The following is a 21465-nucleotide window of genomic DNA, read 5'->3' on the forward strand; positions in this document are numbered from 1 at the left end:
GCCTCGTTAGAAATCTGCGTAGCCCCAATTTAGATTCTCCTGCTTTAAATTAAAAAACATTTAACAGTTTAAAAACAAGAGCTTTACAAGAATCTATTTTGATTATACCGTTGCCGTGCGGTCTTTTTTTTTTTTTTTCTCAAATATTCTTTGATCAACCTCCACATGAACCACAGAGAAAGAATAAATACCATCTTGTATTACAGATTACTTACTTGCTGGAGGTATTAGTCCGCACCCGGAGAGTTCAGTGCGAGTGTCCATTTTGTTTATTTACACGATTTTTGGTTTTATCGGAAGAGGCGGTAAGTGCGTGGCAGACGTCCGTCTTTGCTGGACAGGGCGGCTTGGATGTGCTCGTAGGAAGGCAGCTCCATCAAGTCCCCCAGAGCCGCCACGGCCGGCTTGCTGCGGAGCATCTTGGCCGTCACCCGTTTGATGTCGTCCGCCTTCACCTCGCCTGCGATGCCAGCAAAAATATTTGGTTTCTAAGATATTTTTGTAAAATGTATTTTCCTCTTTTAGGGATGCATGTAGGGTGTTTTTCATATACGTTTTATATATCTTTTATTTTGTATTTTAGGAGACAAAAAAGTTGAGATACATTCTTCTTATATTTTAAAAAATCTATTGTGTGTGCATGTGTAAATGCTTCTCTAAATATATTGGGTTTTTTTTTATAATTTGTGCAATTTTTTCATTTGCGTGGAATGTGACCATTTTTGGTAGATTTTTTTTTCTTGTATGGATTTGTTTGACATTTGTACTCACTTATGAGGGCGCAGAGCTCATGGGGCAGCTTCCTTTTGCCTGTGGAGAGCACCTGGCGGCCGACGTCCTCGAAGATGACAGGCCTGGCCTCCAGGTTCATCATTAGCATGGACTTGAGTTGCGTCTTGGCCCGTTCCAACTCCATCTGCAACCAACCCCCCAAATACAACAACGTTAATTAAAAAACAACAACTGACAACACACGAGCACACCAACCTCTCCTGCCGTTGCTGTCATCTGAATGAACTCCCGTGTTATAATCTCCACCATTTCGCGAACCTGCAAGTGCAAGTCGAAGTGAGGAGTATGAACAGAACGGGTTCCATTTGTGACATTGTCGGTAATGACCTGTCGGGGGTCTGCGCTTGCGTGGATGCACAGCAGGCCGCTGTCCTCGTAGCTGTGGTGGTACGACGTGGCATTGTACATCCAATGATGCCTTCGAGAAACGCATGACAACCACAACACAAAATTCAAACAAAATTAATACCAACAGACTTAAGATGGACTTCTCCCATGCGAGGAGGTCACAGTTCATTTACGGTGGTCACACAAGACAGTGATTATGAAGCAACAAATGAAAACAAAATACAATTTTACAAACTACAAGCAAACAAATTCATACACGCGCACACTACACAAAAATTCTAAAATTCATGTCTAAATCAATGAAAGTTTATGTTACCTGTTGAGGACATTGAGGTAGAGGCGTGTGAACATGCCTTTGCCGGGTCCGCCTGCCGAGAACGAGCCACCACCGCCCATCATCATGTTGAGCACCGCCAACGGGATGAAGTCATCCTCCTGGACAGAGACACACCCACATGAACAAACCCACACACAAACCTCTGCAATCCCAAGCTACAAATACAACCCAAAAAATTATTTGGCACCAGGAAGGAGCAGGTCTCCAGTCCGATCATGATGTGCGTGAGTTCTGGTATCGGCGTCGGTCCAAGGCTCACGTCCGACATGTCCTTTTCAATCTGAAACATTCAGTCATTTAATTCCCATGCTTATCCCTTAAACCATGGCCCATCTGAGAAAGCCCAGCGGGAGTCACCTTGACAATGCCCCCCGTGTACTGCGCCACAGAGCGGTCGACAAGGTCCGGCACGGCGTCGCCCCACACGGGCCGGACATCAAGCAGGTAGCGGTGGGCGCACTCCAACAGCCGCTCATGCTCCACACCCACGCCAGCCAGGACCATGCGCTCGGGCCGGTAGTAGGCCGAAAGGTAGCCGTGCAGCACCGCCTTGTCGATTTTGTCCACGTTGTCCGGCGGGCAGAAGCGGGGAAGTCCCACCGTGTTGCCTCGGTACGCCGCCTACGACCACACGCACGCGTTTCAAAACAATGCACGGTGTTACACTTGGGAGCAATGACAGGATTCACAAATAAGCTTGTTGCATGGAGTGTTTTTTTCATACTTATTTTATACTTTAAATGCTGGAATGATACTTTGAATTATAAAATAACAAAAAAACGGAAAAAAATAACCATACAAAGACTGGATAAACAAAAATATGAACTCAAAATATAGACACTAAAAATAAATAAATAAAATAATCAAACAAACAGGCAGAAAATTAAAAACTAACAGAAATCTCAAACAAAATAAAAGTAGCCACACGCAAAAACCTCAATGACATGCATTCTAGAAGGAGCTGCACAGACTTGACAGTTCCGTTATGAACGAACGGTGGACTCACGGTGTGAATCATCTCGGTGAGTAAGGGCTCAGGGTCCGGCCGCATGTTCAGGTCCTCGAGCTCAAAGCGAATCGCCATCCTGGTCATCTCCATCTCCTCGTCTGGACGCAAACAATGCGCGGTCGGAAATGGCTCCTTTCAATTGCCTGAGATCTTTCGAGGCGGTGGACTCACCCAGCAGGCGGGGCTGCAGGACCGCGTCGGCCAGGAGGCTCACTACCGTGTCCAAACCCTTCACCTCGGCAGACACCGCATACATGGTGGTATCCCTGTCACGCAACATCAACATTAGTAGCACACCGGCAAACAGATCAGCCACAAGATACATGAACAAACACACAAAACAATCAGACACCCCAAAAAATTATTGGTGAAGTATTGGTGACGATACCTGGATGTTTGGCAGTCGCAAATCCCTCCGTGTTTCTCCAGCGTGAGCAGAATCTCATCTTTGCTGCCATACTGAGCTGTGGACTACAAAGACCGCACTTAGTAAACTTTCACTCGTGTGTGAGAAAACTGTGATAGTGCCACAAAATTTGAACAGAAACAATTAAATGAGCGCAGTTACGATACATTTGTTTTTCAATGTTATGTTTGTATTTATCAACAAAAACGTACTCACAGAAAAAGCAAGCTTTTCCAAGAAGTGAGCTATTCCACTGGGGTACTTTGCTTCATGTCTGGATCCAGAGTTGACTAATACTAAAAATAACAAAAAATATTGTTTGCCATGTTGAAATGAGTACATCTGGGAACAGGTGGTTAGCAATTGAGAGTGGCGACTTACTTCCAACGGTGCAGAATTGTCCAAATTTGTTCTGCGAGGCAACCTTGAGGCCATTTTCTAAAGTTGTGATCCTAGTTTCATATTTTTCCTGGCCGTCCACGGACGCAAAGACGGGCTTGGGAATGCCGGGAAGTGGCGTACATAGCGAGAGGTTTGGGTAGCCACCACCGCTGCTGTATTTCCTGTACGCCGCTATGCCAAACCTATAAGATACAAATTTCACTCATTTCGCCAAAGAGAAAGTGACAGCCGGTAATTAGCATCAAGCTAACTCATTAAGCTCACGCCGCACGACCGTGGAAGTTACAAGCACGCAAATCAGACGACAAGATAATTGTTAGATAAATTGTGCTGCGACACGGGTCCATCTGTAATGCAACGACGTTCATTTGGTGTTTAAGCTTGTTATCAACAATAGTTCGTTACCGTTGAACACGACTCCAGGTTCGACAACGGGACATGTGAGCCGCCATCTTGACTTTACTGGTAAAACGGAACTGAACTCTGACCCGAAAAAGGTTCAGTAAAATACTTCCGGTATGACACCGTTCCAAAAATTATTAAATTATATATATTTTCATAAACATACACACATTTTATACTTTTCAATAATAATAGTAAATTAATTAATCAATTGTTAATAATAATAACTTCTGGTTTTAGCAGAATCTTTTTTTTTTTTAAACACGTTTCCATTTGTTTGGCGGGTGGGCAGTCCAGTGAGACAGCTATTTGTATAAAAGCAATTAAAAACTCAATTTGACCAGATACGTCCATTTTGATTGAAACCCAAACTAAACAATTGATTATAGCTAAAAGCAAGCAGCTCCACATTACAGCATCAATTCTGACCCCATTAACATAACAAATGGCCTTGTGGTTCTGACTAACTTCAGCACTTTACCTCAGTAACATTATTGATCAGCAACAAAATTGACAGCGTTAAAGTTGCTGTTACGATGCAGGTTGTTTCATTAGGAACATGAAGATCTAATAGAAAATCAGCATAAAAAAAGTACAATTCAAAAGCTGATAATGCATGTTTACTGTTGCCGTTTGCAGCGCTTCCTAATATTGTAGATGAATATGGTATGGGCGCTGCCGCAGCTCCTTTGGCTGCGCTGAGATTGTTTGATGTTGTTCTCAGCCCGAGCGAGCGTGTGACATTCTACCTTTGTCTGCTTTTAATTAAAATCAGCGCTAGGCCAGCATTGATTATAAATGGCTGCATTTGTACTTTCAATTTCCATACCATTATGCTAAGCACGCCAGCGGCCATTTCCATTTGCAAGGCAGTGGGAGACAAGTGTGACAAGGGAAACATCTTCAGTTTTTTTTTCTACATTTGACATCTTCAGCCGGCTATAAAATTGATAAAGCTCATGAAGACACAAACAGATGCAAGTCCAATTGAATCAAATAAGTGTGTGTCCCTTGTGCTAGGCGCCATTTACCCTCATCAAGCCTCCATCATTAACCCACATTTAATCGGGAAGCTGTGCAAAGTGCACTTCAACCAATGAGTGTCAGTATGGATCGCAATCTGCTCATTGATTGACAACTGGGGATAAAAGCTTGCTAAACTGGGTAGGTAGCTAAATAAGTGGTGAAATAATTTGGTATTTAAGGTGGTTAGGTAGGTTAGTAAAGGTAGTGTGGTGTCAAGAAATGTACATATTATAGATGTACGTATTCATTAGCCATTCTCTAATGAAATTAAAAGCTGTAGCTGATTATTGTAAACTTCTCTGCAAGAATTTTGCCAGACACAACCTAGTTGGACTAAACTTTTATGTATAATAAAGTTGACAGCTTATATTAACACAGATCAATTTATTATTTGTTTGTTAAAAAATACATTGGATTTTATTTGATAAATTGTACCAATGTTTTTTACTTGCATTTTGGGTTCCACATCTTTTTTCGGCATGTCGAGGTGCATAAAAGAGCTTACAAAGGAGAGGTTCTTTTTTTGTGCGCTTCAGCATTACAGCTGTTTGCTTTGAACGAACACTCGGACGAGTGTGTATGTATGTGTGTGTGCGCGTGTGTGTGTGTGGCAGCTGTTTATCGGCGCCCTCTCAATGAGCGAGTGCATCAAGAGGACACAGGGTTTGCACACCGAAGGTCTCCACAGCAGCTCTGCAAAGACCACACATGCAAAGACTTCTTCGGTACTTGGTGAGTATTCAACTATTACCGTCTGTGCAAGTTGTGTACTGCATGTATTATTGATACCGGGCAATGGGGGATGCCACTTAGTTAATTGTTTATATGGAGGATTTCCAATTAGCAAGTAGAGATGTTATTGAGATGCTAAGTGTAAATGACGTGTTGTGACCTTTGTGAGTCATACAAATGGACACCCACGCAACACGAAAGCTAGCAGCCTCGAGAAGAGATGACTCAAGACCAACAATGCCGTCTCGTCTTGAGAGTCAACCGCTCTTGTGTGAGGGCCCAAAATCTTGTGCTGTCTTGCGAGCCTTATATTTATTTACTCACTCGGCCAGCAATCTTTACATGCTATGTCCATTCATCTGTCAGTTAATCCACTCTTCCTTCCGTCCACCCACCCAGCTAGCAGTGCCTTCATCCATTCATCCATCTCTACCAGGCTCACACCTCCACCCTAACCCAGTCATCTTCAAATGCAGGCCCCCTGAGCTAGATCAAAACTGTGCCTTCTTCAGTGTCATGCTAATGGAGCATTACATAAGGCAAAAATGTGCTGGTCGGGCACGCACGCCATCCCTTACATGGACGAGGTGAGATCGCCATGAAAGCCGATATAGGATCAGACGCCGGGCAAAGAGAAGATGTTGATGTTGCCGGTACAAAGCTCGGCAAACTCGTTTCATGTCATTCCCATTGAGGGCGCCGTGTACAATGCGCTCGATAAAGTGGCTGGCCCCATTCACCCACCAAAGGGGACGAATCGGGAAAGCGAGGAGGGGGCTCGAGGAGCACAAAAAGAACATATGAATGTGGTAGTAATTTTGCGGTTAATTTTGAGGAATCTCATCACATCATGCGAGCAAACCTATTGGAGATCTAGAAAGCGTTCACAGAGACCTTTAATCTGATATATTAGTCGATAAGATTTGCTGGGTGTTGATTTTTGACTTCATGACAGTACCTGCTTGTCAACGAGGGACACAATGGCTGAAACTGTGTGGCGGTTTCTTGACGGTGGAGTTCTTCAGTAGGATGCGCGTCTGCCCTCCACAGATGATTCCCGGCCTCTGCTTAGTCGTCCTGTCCAGTCTGACAGTCTCGTCCCGGCCGGGTGAGTCCGGTTCTAAATGCACGATAGATGTGCATAGATGTTTTTATTTTTGTAGGCTCAGCTTGAAGCATGTCTTAATAGGTCGGAGAAGTATCTTAATCTTTTTTTGCGATTTTGCCAAATATACCTTTTGCACGAGCGTGACAAGATGGTGTTTGGTCAGGTTTGGAGGAGGTGTTCTTTGGTCCAAGGGATCAGACGGTCAAAGAAGGAGAGGAGGCCTCCTTCCGCTGCGTGTCCGGCGAAAGCTCGTCACCCGCCGCCATCCTGTGGATCAAAGATGGCAGCGTTCTCACCACAGGGAGGCAAAGCCAGGTGCTCCACGTGAAAGTAGAAAGTTGAGACGTTAGCTGGAAACTCATTGATTGTGCTTTTTCTCCATCTGGCTCAGGGAGAATACGGAGGCGGGCGTCAGAGGAAGACGTCAGGCACGCTTCGTCTGGTCAACGTGAGCGCTGAAGACGGCGGCGTGTACGTGTGCCAGACCGTCAACCCTTCGCTCAACATCAGCCGGAGGAGCAAGCCAGCCAAGCTCACCGTGCTCGGTCCTCAACCTACTTTCACATTTTGCTCCTTCCTGCTTTGTAATGTTAAACCCTAACCCTGGCTTGGAACCTTGATTGGAAATCCTGAATTGAAACTAGTTTATCATTTGGTTATTTCCTTGTCTAGCCGCCCCCTTGGTGACCTTGCGGCCCCCCGCCTTAACGGTAGCCTTGGGGGGCCGAGCGTCCCTGCATTGCGAGGCGTCGGGCGAGCCCCCGCCATCCATCAGCTGGCTGAAGAGAGGCCACTCCAAGCAGACGGGGGCCAAGATGACCTTGGGGTGAGTCGCTGTTGTTGTCATCGCTAAGCGGCGTTCGAATAAAGATTTGAACGGGGTTTTTCTCCCAGAGCGAGGAAAGCCACGCTCCGCATCGAGTCTGCTCGCAGCTACGACGAAGGCACGTACGTGTGTGATGCCTCCAACGCGCTCGGTCGCAGTCAAGCCACGGTCACGCTTGCCGTCGCGGGTACGAGCTCGTATTCTGCCTAGCAACAAAACATATCCGAGCGAGTTTTAGTTCTAGATTTCACTTGAACATCTTCGAACCGTGCCAGGATTTGAAACCTTACCTCTTTCAGGCTCCTCATCCTGGTCTTCAAGCGTGTCTCCACAACTGCGGTCCACGAGTGTCCCTCCGGGCGAGTCTTTGGTGACTCAGGTGCAACCTCCCGTGCTGCCGCCGCCCTCGTACCCCAACTTCCAGCAGCCCGAACCCCAAACGGACGCTCGGCCCACCACGCAAGTTGCCACACGCACTCCTCACATCAGAGCAACCAAATCTTCTCCAGTCCAGCTCGAAAACTCCCTGCAAAGGCCTTCCATCCGGACCCTCGGTCCTACTCCGGAACCTGCCGAGGTCAGGGGGCTCGATGATTCCGTTGGACGAAATGGGAGCCGGCGGGATCAAGCGGGGGCGGCGGACGAGGAGCAGAGGAACACGTCGCAGTCGGCTGTGACCGGCAACGACCCTCCGTAGGTGCCCACAATGTTGGGAATTAGTTTTCACTCGTGCATCATCTGCTTACCTTCTAATTTGCCTTCTCAGCTCCAGGGTGACTCCGCAGTCGCCTTCGTGGTTGCCCGTCCTGGAGAAACACGACGTGCCCATTGTGGTGGGTGTGGGCGTGTCACTGGCCTTCATCTTCGTCACCGTGGCCTTCTACTCTGTGGTGCAGAAGAATGAGCCGGTGCCTACTGGACGTGCAGGTTGGTTAAGTAAAGTCAAAAATTCCAGTTCTAGTACCTTTTTTTGTGCTATAATAATAATGAAATCTAAATAAATAAATAATACATTAAAAATAATACATTTTAAAAATAATAAATGAATAAAAGAAAAAGCCTGTATTTAAATGCGTAAGGGTAGTGGGGGTGGCCATGAAACATAATTGTGGTGTGTCCTCCAACAAATAAGAAAAGAAGGCCACATTTGAAGGCATTCCATGTGTGGTCATGAAGGAAAGTATAAAAGCCTATTTAAAAAAAAATTGCCAAAACAGAAAACCATATTAAAAGGACCTAACCGCCTGGCTATGAAGGAGAGAAGCGCTTCCAAAATATCCTACCCAATTGTCAACGGAAGGATGCATTTGAAGGCAATCAACTGGTGACCATGACGAACAGCTCTGGCATGTTCTTGAGAAATATGTTAGAAAAGAAGGCTGCATTTTTAGAAACGTGCCGTATTGGTGTTGCGTATAGATACAGAACGAGAAAAACCTGAAAGCATCAAGGCAACACGCCTTGCAAGTTCCTGACTGTCAGCATTTGCATTCAGGGCTGGCTGGCCATTGACAGCCAACATGGTGGCGTTGCGGTCTCACGCAACGACGCTCGTCCTTTTGGCGTTATGCAGCTGCTTCGCCTTCCTGCATGTTCACAGTGAGCTAATGGACCCCCAGATCATCTGCGAAAGTTGCCTACTTGCAGCCCGAGAGATCGAGAAAACATTGCAAGCTGTCGCGCCTCGAAAGCGGCGGCCGGTTCTGATGGAACTGATGGTTGACAACGAGGTGTGCAACAGGTTGGCTCCCAGCGAGGGTTTCCTCAAAGACGACCTGGCCGCCGCCTGCGTGCAACTCTTCGATTCCCACTCCGAGGACTTCTACTTAACGTTGATGAGTCGTCCACCAAAATTGTTGGAAAGTATCTTTTGCTACCAGAAGTCTTCGGCATGTGAAAGTGTGGAAGAAGAGGACGAGGATGAAGAAGGAGAGTCTAAGAACATGGAAGATGTTCCCATTGCTCAGCATTCCCAGACTGCAACAAAAGATGAGTTATGAGACAGTGTCATCAGTAGACAAATCTGCGCATAGAAAAAAAAAAGAAAAAGATGAGCAAGAAAGAAGGAAGACTGAATTTGAAGGTTTTGGTAGGGTGGCTGGGATAGTAGAAGTTTATACTTGATACAAAAAAAACAGCAACAAAAGAAGACCATGTTTGAAGGCATTCTGGGAGTGAAGGGCTTCCAAAGATGACCATGAAGAATGACCGAGGTGGAATTCTAAGGCCTGCTATGAAGGACAGAAGCGGTTAAGTATCCTGAAAAAAAAACATCAGAAGAAGGCTGCATTTCAAGGCGTTCCAAAAGTGGCGATAGATGAAACGTGCTTGTAAAATCAGCGGCGTGTAAGGGTTAACATCAGCGAGCAGCAATTAAGGAACCAGAAAAACCTGACAAATCTGTCGTCAACGTTAGCCGTCGCTTCTCTGCCTTGGCATTCCGAGCTGCTCCTTGTCAGCCTTCATGCTCGCTTTGCGCTCCTGCGCCGTGACGATGTTCCTTTTGGCGCTGTGTAGCTGCTTGGTCTTTCTGAGCGTTGACGGCGAAGACATCAACCCCGAGACCTACTGCCACACTTGCCTCCTGGTGGCCAAAGAATTCAACAAAGCACTGCAAGCGCCCTCGGCCCGAAGACGGAGGTTCGAGATCGACGACCTCATCATCGACGTTGACGTGTGCAACAGATTGCAAAGCAGCAAGAATTTCACCAAAGCGCAGCTGAGGGCCGCTTGCGAGAAACTCTTCGATAGCCACTACGATGACATCTACGCCGCTTTCGTGTACGTCAAGAAGAGCAGAGCGGATCTCCTCCTTTGCTACGAGAAGTCCGACGCGTGCGTGGGGGTGAGAGAACCGGAAAAGGACAAAGGAGCGGATGATTTGAGGAGCGTCGGAGCCAAGCTTAAAAAAAAGCAAGGTCTGCCTGTGCGAAAGCCCTTCAATCAAAAATCTACGTTAAAGAAAGACGAGTTGTGAAAACGGGAGAATCTTTGTTGGATCATGTGTACATTAAAATGTGTTGTCACAACTTATTCGATGGGAGTATTCATTCTTTTCCAAAGTGGATATGAAGGATAGTAGCAGTGCATCTTTAATGTACAAAAAGGTCTTGTGTCGTTAACTCTGCCAAATTTTAATGATGAAAAAATAAAATTGGCAAGTAGTATGAGGCTTAAGATTTGTAAAGAAAAGATGCTGTGGGTGTGTCCACTGATTTCATTGCTCAACTCTCACAAAAAAAAAAAAGGAATCCAACTTTGTTTGTTTATAAAATAGATCTGTTTAATCCCTTGGGTGGCTGGAAAAAAATCCCACGATTGGCTGCAACGACGATGCGCTCTAAAGCGACCATGTCAGCACATAAACCAGTTCCAAAGGCTGGCTGTCAAGTCAAACTTGTTTTTTTTTTTAAATAAAAATCCCCTCACACGCTCACAAAATAAACAATAAGGTGCTTTGAAGAGGTCACACCAGCTGCCAAGTCTGAATTTCCTTTTCTGATGTTTTCCGTTTTCGTAACGCCTTTAAATGCAAGCTTCTTTTGGCATTCATTCCAGAACATACCATTACAGTCTTTAATGACTGAGGTATGGAGGGCCTTTAAATACATCCTTCTTTTATTCTTTACGAGAGAACAAACCACTCATTTCGATATATGGAAGGCCTTCAAATGTGGCTTTTCATTGTGATTTATTTAAAAAAAAAATTTTTTTTAAATATATATAAAACACCAGTTTTAAATGCTCACTCTTGGAAAGTCTTCAAATTTAATTTGTTTATTTTTTACGGCCTTTAAATGCGGCCTTTTTTCTAGTTTACCCAATGACCCACAGCTAATATTCTTCCCAGTCACACATACTAAAAGGCCTTCAGGTGTGACCTTCTTTTCTCCACTGCCATATACAAGAAGGCAGCATGTGAAGCCTTACCTGTAGCATTAGAAGTTCCTTCAAATGCATCCTCCCCCTGGGCAATTTATTCCTGTTCTCTTCAACAGCCCAGAGGAACCTGGGAGTCCCCATGCGTCACGCGGAGCGACACCCTGCGGGACGACCGTATGAGAACCGGTGTGTAGAAAAATATTGACTGCGTAGAAAAAATATTGAAACGTGACCTCACATTGGGCATGGCGAGAGCAGGGCCTTTGAAGACGACGAGTGCTTGGTGGTGATGGAACACAATGCCAAGTCGTCAGACACCAGAGCTAGACCTCCAGGCCTCAGTCTGGTCACGGTCCAGATGGAGCCCACGTGCGAGGCCGCCCGCTCGGTCACTGTGGAGACCTACCCCGAGCCTGTCGTGGACACCCAGGTATTACAATTATAAACAAAGAACTAACATACTCATTAAAAAATATTTTAGCTCCACTGTTCCTTCCTTATGATGAACTTTGCTCCCCTGTCGTAGATTGACCACGGTGAGGAGGAGGAGGAGACTGACGGCGAGGAGAAGGCCAGCAGTCCCCACAGTGCTCCCAGTTTGCAGTTGACTGAAGAGGAGTGGCCCAGCATGGCGGCGGACAACCAGAGCCTGTGCCAGGACACCCTGCCTCCCCCGTCATCCTTCCCCACCCCTTCCCCGCCCGATACGGGCCTGCGATCCTCACTCACCCTGCGGGGGGCCGAGGCTCTGGCGGCTCCCCTCCACCACAGCCTCAGCGTGTCGCACGGGGGCGCCCCCTTGATGATCTCGCACCACGTCTCGGTGGGACACGCCACAGTGTCGGTGGACGTTCATTTTTACCCAACGGCCGCCACCATGGTGGGGGCAGGCGCAAGCGCAGCCACTTCTACGTTGGATAACAAGCAGGAGAACGATAAGGGCAGACTCCATCAGAGCAAATGATTTCATTATACAGTAAAAACAGGACGCTTAAAGCAGCAGTTCTCAAACTTTTTGGGTTATTCATTTAATCCCCAAAACTTGGGTCAAATGAATAAAACACAAAACAACCGATTTTTGGTGTTAGCAATTAGTTAAATGTCTGGTCCCCACTTATATATTTTTTGAGTGGCATGACAAATTACACAAACCAAAGACATTGGTGTGTGTGTGTTTCTCTTTTAAGTGTCGACCGGGTTGGAAAACTATACGAAAAAAATTAAAGCGGTCATTAAATGATACATTAAATAAATTACTATGATATTTTAAAAAATGGACAGATAGAGCTTTTTATAGCATTTCGAAAGAACGCTGAAAATTAGATTTTTGTTCGTCAATGTATGCTGATTTATAATTTCTGATGTATATTACTTTGGCATCACTGTTTGTTTCATTTCAGTGTCACATACAGAGCTGACTGACTGTTAATTTTTTTTTTTAAAAGACCAAAGGGGGGGCTACAACTGTGCTAGTGTAAAATGTAACGTACACGATGTTGCTTTAATTTTGGTCAGTGAGTATATATTCGGAGCTACGATGGAAAGACGTGAAATGCAATATTGCTCTGCTTTGAATTTATTCCAGGACATATTGTATTTGGACAAAACAAAAAAATAAAGATTAAACATCAGACTTGAGTTCTTCAAAAAAAAAAAAATGTGTTGCTCTATTTAAGATTGACATGCTTCATAAAAAATTGCTAGTGGAAAATGTTTTTTTTTGTCAATATAAATTTGTCAATAAAAAACAAAAATTGTAGGGAAGAGCAACTAACTAAAATTTTCTGAATCTCTTAGGGATTTTATCTCCTACTTAGATGAGTTAAAGCTCCTTATCTTTCTCGATCTTGGTCTCCTCCTGATGGAGGGGAACTCGGAAGCTAACGTAGGGACACCACTTGGTGTTGAGACACACCAATTTCTCCAGCGTGGCCGCTTTGACTAAATCGAAGCCGACCTTCCCTCCGAAGGTGCTCGGCTTCCAATACTCGGGTGAGCACAAGGGGTTGCCCAGCAAGCCCTTCAAGGAGAAAGGGGCGCCCATCTCGACCATGCTCTCTCCAAAAATGGAGCCAGGACGCGGCTTCTCCAGGAGAATACCCGGGTAGAATTCCAGTGCGTCGATGTGGCCATAGTACTCCAACAAAGCCACCGCCATGTCCTCATCATCTACAGTTAGCAAAACATATCGTAATTTTTTTTTTTTTGTAGCTTGGCTTAAGACAAGAAATAGCTTGGATGAAGCTTCTACTTATTGTGCAGTGAGTGAGATCCTCATTCTCCATGCATATTAAAATATCTGCCAATTGACAGCTTAGCAGAGATGCTAACAACAGCTGGCATTTTCCTCTTCGGCGTACCTGTAAATTCTCTGAATGAGTTGTAAGGCCTCAAATTGAACTTCTTCCTGTATTCATTGAAGGGCTGCATACGTGTCTCTCTGGATTCTCGGATAACCATTTCGGACACTCCGAGCACCACTTCGTGAGAGTTTCGACCTCCGCATACCTGAAAGAAGAATTACCACGTGATGTTATGAAAGTTGGCCAGCACCAGGTAAGCTTTCATCACTTGATCTTCTCCTACCTGTCCCGCCGGTTGCCGCGAAAAGGCCTCCACAAGCTTCTCCACGCCGTAATGCAAAAGCAGCGAGGTGTTGAAGGAGAAACGCGAGTGCGGGATGTCATCGCCGTCCACATGGAAGCTGTCCGGCATCAGCGGGTGCCAGTGGTACAGGTGGCAGAACTCCAGGGCGATACGGTTGCTGTATTGGAAGCGCTGGCCGAAGAGCAACGAGGGATCGAACTTGAATTTGAACAGGTAGCCGCTCAGGTGTTGCACGTACTCTTCTGTGATAATCTTGATGATCTCACCTGCAGAGATGAGGAGAAAAAATTGATTAGGCCCCCCCCCCTCCAAAAAAACCACACTCCCATCTAGTTCCAGTAAGTACCACGTTACCGATGACAACGAGCCTGGCGGTCTGGAAGAGCTGCTCATCATCCCAGCTGGGATGCTCTGACTTGAGGACGTCACACACTCGGTTGTGCTCCCTCAACCACAAGGTGGCGTACAAGGTCAGGCCCGGCAGCATTCCAAACAGCTCATGACCGACGGCCAGTCTCTGCTCGGGGGGGAAGCCAGTCGGGTACACCATGTGAACGGGGGCCTCGGACACGCTTGGAGGGTACACCTCACCGTTCACTAGCTGCGGACAGCGGTTCCCAAAAATCAACTATTGGTCCCTTTTAATTATGCTGCCAATTATAAAAAGCAAAAAGCTATGCTCACACGAGCAACACCGGTCAGGTGTTGATGCTAAGCTAACTGCTAATAGCAAATTTTGGCAAAAAAACAATTTTTTTTTTTACCTGATATTTCAGCTTTCCGTCTTTATGAAGACGGAGTTGCAACTGCCGCGTGAGCGTGTTGCCGTAGATGTTGCTTGCGTCCACCTGCACGCAAACAAATCAAATTGTGACTTTCCCCTCTACAAATGCCGAGTTGACGCTAAAGTGACTTATTGAATTTAATCTTGTTGTCTTTGATTCAAAGTTTGCTCACCCCGTGCCCCAGACCTTTGGTGAAGCCTCCCCGTACATTCCGGTCCGTGCGGAAAAACTGGTGGGTGAAATGTTGAGCCATGAAAGCAAACATCATGTTGGTTCCCGCCGGATCCGCCCGAAATATCTGCCGTCTGAAAAAACGCTCAGCCAACGCTTTTGGATCGGGCAGATCGGGCTTGCCTGTGGTCGATGAAAAAAGATCTCAATGTTTTGGTTTATCTGAAGACTTGCAATTCTTACCTTTGGTTCCCATGGGTAGAGGACAGTCGTTTGGGATCGGAGGTAGGATGCGGGTGTAATAGGAGGTGTTTTGATAGGACTCCCAGCTGAGGTAGCCATACTTGGTGTTGTAAGTCGGGGGGCTGGGAATCAGCTCACTGCGCACTTTGGGAGAACAAGGCACACCATAGACACAAAACCACCAACAAGTTGTGCGTTGTGGCTCACCAGTCAGCATGAATCTCATGAAGGTATCCCGAAGGAACGAGTTGTTCACCAAGTCCCAGAGCCACTGGAAATGTGTCAGGAGGTAGTGGGTCAACTCTGGGCTAGGTTTGAGCATCAACCCCAACCAGGTCCGGAACTCCGCTGGACGGCAAGAGGAAAACAAACACAAAATTGTTTTTTCCTTCCAAGTAAATGTTGCGTCAGTCAATTTCTGTTCGTCCTTTCTGTCAGCTCTTGGCCTCTTCTTCTGGGTTAACCAATCAGCTCCTGTATTTCCTTTTTTGTGTCGCAATCAAAAAGCTGCTCTTTAGTGTTTTAGCATCTTGTCTGCCTTCATGTTTCAGCTAGCTGTCTCATTCTTGAGTTATTCTGCGATCATATTTCAATTGGACTCACGATGGGTACAGTTTTCCCCGTAGAAGCCCGTCCGGGTGCAGTCGCACTCATAGCTCTCCGTGCCAAATCGTACGCAAACTCCTGAGTTGTGACAAGGGTAGTAGCAACAAGGATTGACTGCAAAAAAAATAAAAATAAATACGGTGTTAGCAAAGAACAGGTACTGGAAAATCTACTTAAGTACAGAAACAAAGTTTTATTATTTCCCCCGACTGGCTATCATATCGTGCTAAGCTAATGGATGCGGCTTAATGTAAGTGCAGGAAGTCTGCAACTTTCTGATCATGTCTCCAACCAGCTTCCAGTTTTGACTTCTGGAAGTTTCTGTCAGATAATGACACGCTGCGGCTGTATGTCTTCCTTTTGGCGTTGAACAACCAGCTAAAGATAAACACATGGGCGCCTGCCTGCAATGAGAAGGCGTGCTAATGAACGCACACAAGTGATTGGTCCATTGAGACATAGCATAAATAAAGTTAATCATGTTGTTTTTTCCTTCAAATTTGCTTGAATATAGTTAATTTGTTTTTGTTTTCCCGACTCAGTTCATTTAATTTGGACTGAAGGCTTATAGAGTAGTTCCAGCAGAAATACTAGAATTAAGAAGTATTACAATAAGTAAAATACTACTATAAAAATAATTGCACTGTAATTAAATTAACAAAATTCAAATTGAAAAGGGGAAATAAATTATTTGCAAGATGATTTTTTTTAATATTTACAATATACAGGAAATAGAGTTCTCTTATAAAACATCCTAAACTCAATTCAAATATTTTTAGAGCTTTTTTAAAAAAAAAAACACACTAATAAAACAAAATGCTGTACGTAAATAAAATTCATTTAAAAACCTAAACAATGAAACAATAAAGTTAAAAACAATAAAACAAACACTAAACTACAGATATAAATAAGAAAATAATAATTATAAGCATTATTAAATAATTTCATTTTGTTCAAGTCTTACCAGCACCGTTTGAGCTCTCCAGCAGCACCAAGATAATCAACAGCCATATGGACAGCTTGCTCGACTCGAAATAGGTTGACATTTTTGTTTTGCAGGAAAGATGTTAAACTTATTAAACTACTGTTGGAATGGGAGTGGGTCGGGAGGGAGGGAGACAACACTACTTCCTAAACGAATCCTAACCCCGCCCCCTCCTACTTCTTAACTTTCCTATTTCCTTATTATGCTTTTCTTCACTTTGCAGTTTGTTCCATCACCACGTTTCCTTCTCCTCCATCCTACAAAGTAGTCTGCTGTTTGTCTCATGAGTTTAATTGAAATATCGATATATTTTTCCCGCTCCACCTATTTTTTTTTTAAAGGGAGAACCTCTCACCTCTTTGGCTGCCTTCCCTGTTGATGTAGCAGAAGTTGTGCGTGAATGCATCTTTAATGACACACCAAAAAAAAAAAGTGTGACAATCAGGCTCTTTTCATACGGCACAATTGTCTGCCGTCAATGGCCCAATCTGCATTTGCATCCTCTTCCCTTTTGCACATTTAAGTGTGTGTTCATTGATGAAATGAGCTATTAACATGTACCCCCCCCCACCCTCCACCCGCCTTGATTGGCACATGAAATTGACACTCTCCTTTCAATCCATCACTAATTGCACACGTATTTTTCTCTTTTAATCGATCATATTTTTGCGTCTAATTGCGTCAAATTGTCCTCTGCAGGGTTTAAATTTAACGGTGACAGTTTTTTTTTTTTTTACAGTTTTAGGAGGTGGTGGAAATATAATGTACAAAGTGAGCTGCGCAGTCAGTGCATTATTACTTGGAAGTGGGCCGCTTCTGAGAGACAAAACATGGTGAGTTCCTTTGCTTTTTGTATATGCATAATAATTCAAAGCCATGACAGAATTCATCTTTGTGAAGTTTTGTGTCAAGGTTAAATGTGAAGCCTACAAAAATTTTGCTCATTGAAGAACATGCTTAAATGTATTTAGCAAAAGCCAAAAGTTGTTTTTTGGTGGTTATATTTTCTATCTGGTGCTATTTTAAAATCCCTTCATTGTGTTGATATAACTATTGATATCATTTAGGCAAGAATTATTTTTAATGATTTATTTTGTAGTAGAATATTCATTAAGTAATTTATATTATATATATATATGTCATGTTTTTAAACAATTTTGAAATCAATTTTAGACATTGTACATGCAATTTATAAATTATTAGTATATTGTTGTTTAAACTGTAATTGATTGTGTTTTTATACCTATAATAATGTTTATAAAATACATTTAGCAATATATGGTATGTTTTTACTATAACCTTTATTTTTATACATTGTGAAAATTATTGATGTATACATTTTATCAACTACAAATTTAAGCAAATATTGTACATTTCATATCAATCTATCAATCTATAACAAATTGAATTCATTGAATAAATCTTTTGTTAAAATACTTGATTTTTAATTTTTATATGTTCTAATATATGGTATAATGGCAAAATACATAAGTATACTATAAAAATAAATTTTACATACATGTTTTTAAGATAAAATACATTTAAAGTATAAATAAAATGAACTGTTCACCTGCAAAACACGGACACCTCCGCTGCAGTCCAAACTGGAGGTGAAACAGGAGGCTGGAGTGCGCAGTCCTCCGCGGGTCGCCTGTCGCTGCTCTCCTCCGGCGAAGCCCGAGCAGCGGCCGCAGCTATGCGCCAGCTGCGGCGCGGACATCCACGACCGATACCTGCTTAAGGTACAAACACGCCATCTTTTATTCTTTTTGCCTGTGGTTGTACATCAAATCAACATTTGTGTGTTTGTGTTGAAGGTGAACGAACATCACTGGCATTTGGGCTGCTTGGAGTGCTCCGTCTGCAGGACTTCATTGCGCCAGCAAAGCAGCTGCTACATTAAGAACAAACAAGTTTACTGCAAGCTAGACTACTTCAGGTAGGACAAAAAGAAACGACAAGATGCAATTTGTGTGCAAAATGTGTGTGAAAGTCATATGCTGAGGAATTCAGTGGATTCAAGTGTCATGGAAGAATCATCAATAGTAAAAGTTAGAGAGTTTTTGACGTAGGTGTCTTTTTCGATTCATTTGTAAGCCATTTATTTTTAAGCGAATTTTGTACGATAAGTTTAAAACAAAAATAATACATTAAAAATACAAACAATATATAATACAGTACAAACATAATAAAAGAATAAAAAAAGAATGCTGAGGAATAAACTCCCATCTACAGTGTAGAGAGTAGGGAGGGACACGAGGAGCCAAATTCAATTTGCGTGTGAGCGTTTGGGTGTGAGTTGTGACCTACAGCAGCTCCTTGCGAGTGTTCTCATTTTTGGATTTGTGCGAGTCTTAAAATGCATAGGCGATTCTTCAATTGGGGCATTTCTAGCTCAAGGCACCACAGTGTTGATTTAACAATGTCGCCATGTTGTGTAGCAGGTTTGGAACCCAGTGCACCCAGTGTGGCCGTCAGGTGTACGCCACTGACTGGGTACGGCGTGCGCGGGGCAGCGTTTACCACCTGGCATGTTTCGCCTGCTTCTCCTGCAAACGCCAGTTGTCCACAGGCGAGGAATTTGGCCTGGTGGAGGGCAGGGTGCTCTGTCGCGCCCACTATGATGCCGTACTGGACAACCTACGCAGGGCCGCACAAAACGGTACGGTAATCCACACGTTCGAAGCGTATAGCGGCTAGCATGAGAAGCTAACGTAGCAGTCAACACACTTGTGCTCCTCCTGAAGGAAGCGGTCTGACCCTGGAGGGGGCTCTGCCCTCCGACCAGGACGGCCAACCCAAACCTACTAAAAGGGCGCGGACGTCTTTCACGGCAGAGCAGCTGCAGGTAGGTGGCGCTATAAACTTGACCGTAGAACATAAACTCGACAAATAAACTCTCATGCAATAAAGTTGAGAATCGATCATGATCTTGGCCACTGGTTTTTGTGGTGCAGGTGATGCAGAGCCAGTTTGCCCAGGACAACAACCCTGATGCTGTGACACTGCAGAAACTGGCGGAAATGACGGGACTGAGTCGACGGGTCATACAGGTACGAATTGTTTGATACCTACAGAAAAAAAAACCACAAATGAAATGGACTTTTGATTTGTTGCAGGTTTGGTTCCAGAATTGCCGTGCTCGCCACAAAAAGCTACCTCCTCCTCCTGCTGCTAGTGGATTCCCCTATCAGAGTTTCTCACTGGCCGAAGTGTCTTCCCCCTCCTCCTCCTCCTCTTCCATCTCTCAGCATGAAGACCACAGCCAGTTTTCCTCTTTCACCAATTTGGACAGACAACTACTGGGCCGGCACGGATACCCAGACAGTAAGTATCTCTCCACATAAAGCACCCAAGAACTAAATCATCAACCATTTGTGTCATCTTCTAGCTACGGCATTTGCAGCTAGACCAGGACACTTGAGCCATGCTGGTCTTGCTCTACCACAAATGCCTGTCAGCCGCTGACATCCTGCTTCTACTTGTCATGATAACGTAAGGTCAAAGGTTTGAAGAACAATTGCCACAGATGCCCACACAACGGCCGCGAGAGGTGAAGGTATCAAAAGGGGCAATACAGAATAAGAATAGCGTAGTCCCCGGTGTCAAGAACTAAAAACACTTCATTAGAAACTCTGGGATGACTAAAAACCAGATTGTAAAATGTCGAGAATGCCAGGCACATAAAAAAAGGAGTTATTTGTGAATTTTTTTTGACAAAAAAACTATGTTTAGAGAGAGATATTGAACCGACCGGGCAGTTTTTTCGTTTTGTATTGTTGATGAGCGCATCAGCAATTTTTCTGTCGTTTTGTCCTTGTGACAAAATGGAGTCAAAGTAGCACTTGGCGTTAACTCAACATGAATCAATATTGAATAAAGACGAGGTTGTCTTTAAAAGTATGGTGTTGAGGTGAAAAGTGACTTCCTTAAACATTAGTACCTCCAGCAATTGTGGGTGATCGATACGTGCGTCTAATGGCCATTGATTTGACAATTTGTTGGCGCTCTCAACGTAAAGGATCGTCACTTGTCACACCGACTAATAAGATGATGATGCCGCGGAAATTTATATATAAATACTTATGATTGGTTCAATTGTGTTACGGATAAAGTACAATATTATTATATTGTTACATTGACAAATTAAAAATGTCAGTGGTGTTGCTTGCTCATCTTTATTTGTAATTCCAGCAAAATAATCAGATTGACGTCATTGTTTGAAACTTTGTGCTGTAATGAGTGGTAATTAGCGCCACGCTAACATCAACACAAAAGGCGGCCATTTTGTCTGATCCACTCCAGGCAATTTTGGACCACCTGTCAGCACTACACTGCACAAAACAAATCAGCGTCAAAGCAAGCAACGTGGAAAACCAGCGTTTGGGGTGCTTTTGATGGTTCCTCAGGATCTTCCCTGCAAGTTCGCCACCATGCGCAACCCAGCGCTGATGAATACAGTCCTGATTGCACACTAATCACATTTATTATACAACAAATACTGAGATGTGCTCATGTGCTGCTGAGTTTTTTTTACCTTAAGTATTTCTAGTGGATCTGTTTTATTTTTTGGTTTAAGGTGATCACTATCATAATTACTTGACAAATCCAGTTGTTCTGTTCTTTAGCTCATATGTGTATGAACATAGAAGCGCCTTGAAAAACAAATATTTTATTTTATTCTAGTCGTCAATTGGCTGATGCCTGAGATAAGCTGTAGAGACAATAGAAATAATTTAACATTTGGTGTATCATAATTAAACACTGCAAACAAATTCCATCTGGTGTGATCGTCTCT

The 21465-nt window shown here is 44.1% G+C and overlaps 4 protein-coding genes across 5 annotated transcripts; 2 read left to right on the top strand and 2 right to left on the bottom strand.

The window, feature by feature from the left end:
- Positions 1 to 246: 246 nt before the first annotated feature.
- On the bottom strand, positions 247 to 3797 carry pmpca (peptidase, mitochondrial processing subunit alpha). The gene is made up of 13 exons (XM_049763250.2): positions 3700 to 3797; positions 3274 to 3476; positions 3109 to 3188; positions 2875 to 2957; positions 2658 to 2752; positions 2484 to 2584; positions 1835 to 2098; positions 1665 to 1757; positions 1457 to 1575; positions 1120 to 1210; positions 988 to 1050; positions 772 to 916; positions 247 to 460 (listed from the first exon to the last, which is right to left on the bottom strand). Exons 1-13 carry the CDS (start codon positions 3744 to 3746, stop codon positions 291 to 293), a joined length of 1554 nt encoding a protein of 517 aa, XP_049619207.1. The 5' UTR covers positions 3747 to 3797; the 3' UTR covers positions 247 to 290.
- A 1277-nt stretch (positions 3798 to 5074) lies between these two features.
- LOC125994021 (roundabout homolog 3) lies at positions 5075 to 12708 on the top strand. Its single transcript, XM_049763155.2, has 11 exons — positions 5075 to 5454; positions 6410 to 6562; positions 6726 to 6877; positions 6954 to 7107; positions 7235 to 7388; positions 7457 to 7575; positions 7688 to 8081; positions 8155 to 8315; positions 11387 to 11456; positions 11529 to 11700; positions 11797 to 12708. The coding sequence occupies exons 1-11, from the start codon at positions 5358 to 5360 to the stop codon at positions 12232 to 12234; spliced, it is 2064 nt and encodes a 687-aa protein (XP_049619112.1). The 5' UTR covers positions 5075 to 5357; the 3' UTR covers positions 12235 to 12708.
- ptgs1 (prostaglandin-endoperoxide synthase 1) lies at positions 12043 to 16788 on the bottom strand. 2 transcript variants are annotated; one of them, XM_049763190.1, is made up of 10 exons: positions 16647 to 16788; positions 15680 to 15796; positions 15284 to 15424; positions 15077 to 15220; positions 14835 to 15016; positions 14642 to 14725; positions 14232 to 14478; positions 13857 to 14143; positions 13631 to 13778; positions 12043 to 12178 (listed from the first exon to the last, which is right to left on the bottom strand). In XM_049763190.1, exons 1-10 carry the CDS (start codon positions 16726 to 16728, stop codon positions 12129 to 12131), a joined length of 1482 nt encoding a protein of 493 aa, XP_049619147.1. In that variant the 5' UTR covers positions 16729 to 16788; the 3' UTR covers positions 12043 to 12128. The 2 variants fall into 2 exon arrangements, with proteins under 2 accessions (XP_049619147.1, XP_049619146.1); XM_049763189.1 differs by lacking the exon at positions 12043 to 12178 and adding an exon at positions 12831 to 13439.
- Positions 16789 to 17429: 641 nt separating this feature from the next.
- lhx6b (LIM homeobox 6b) lies at positions 17430 to 20014 on the top strand. Its single transcript, XM_049764091.1, has 7 exons — positions 17430 to 17438; positions 18266 to 18409; positions 18485 to 18606; positions 19109 to 19329; positions 19415 to 19515; positions 19625 to 19720; positions 19787 to 20014. The coding sequence occupies exons 1-7, from the start codon at positions 17430 to 17432 to the stop codon at positions 20012 to 20014; spliced, it is 921 nt and encodes a 306-aa protein (XP_049620048.1).
- The last annotated feature ends 1451 nt before the right edge of the window (positions 20015 to 21465 follow it).

This window comes from Syngnathus scovelli, chromosome 3 (assembly GCF_024217435.2).
Source record: "Syngnathus scovelli strain Florida chromosome 3, RoL_Ssco_1.2, whole genome shotgun sequence".
NCBI lineage: Eukaryota > Metazoa > Chordata > Actinopteri > Syngnathiformes > Syngnathidae > Syngnathus > Syngnathus scovelli.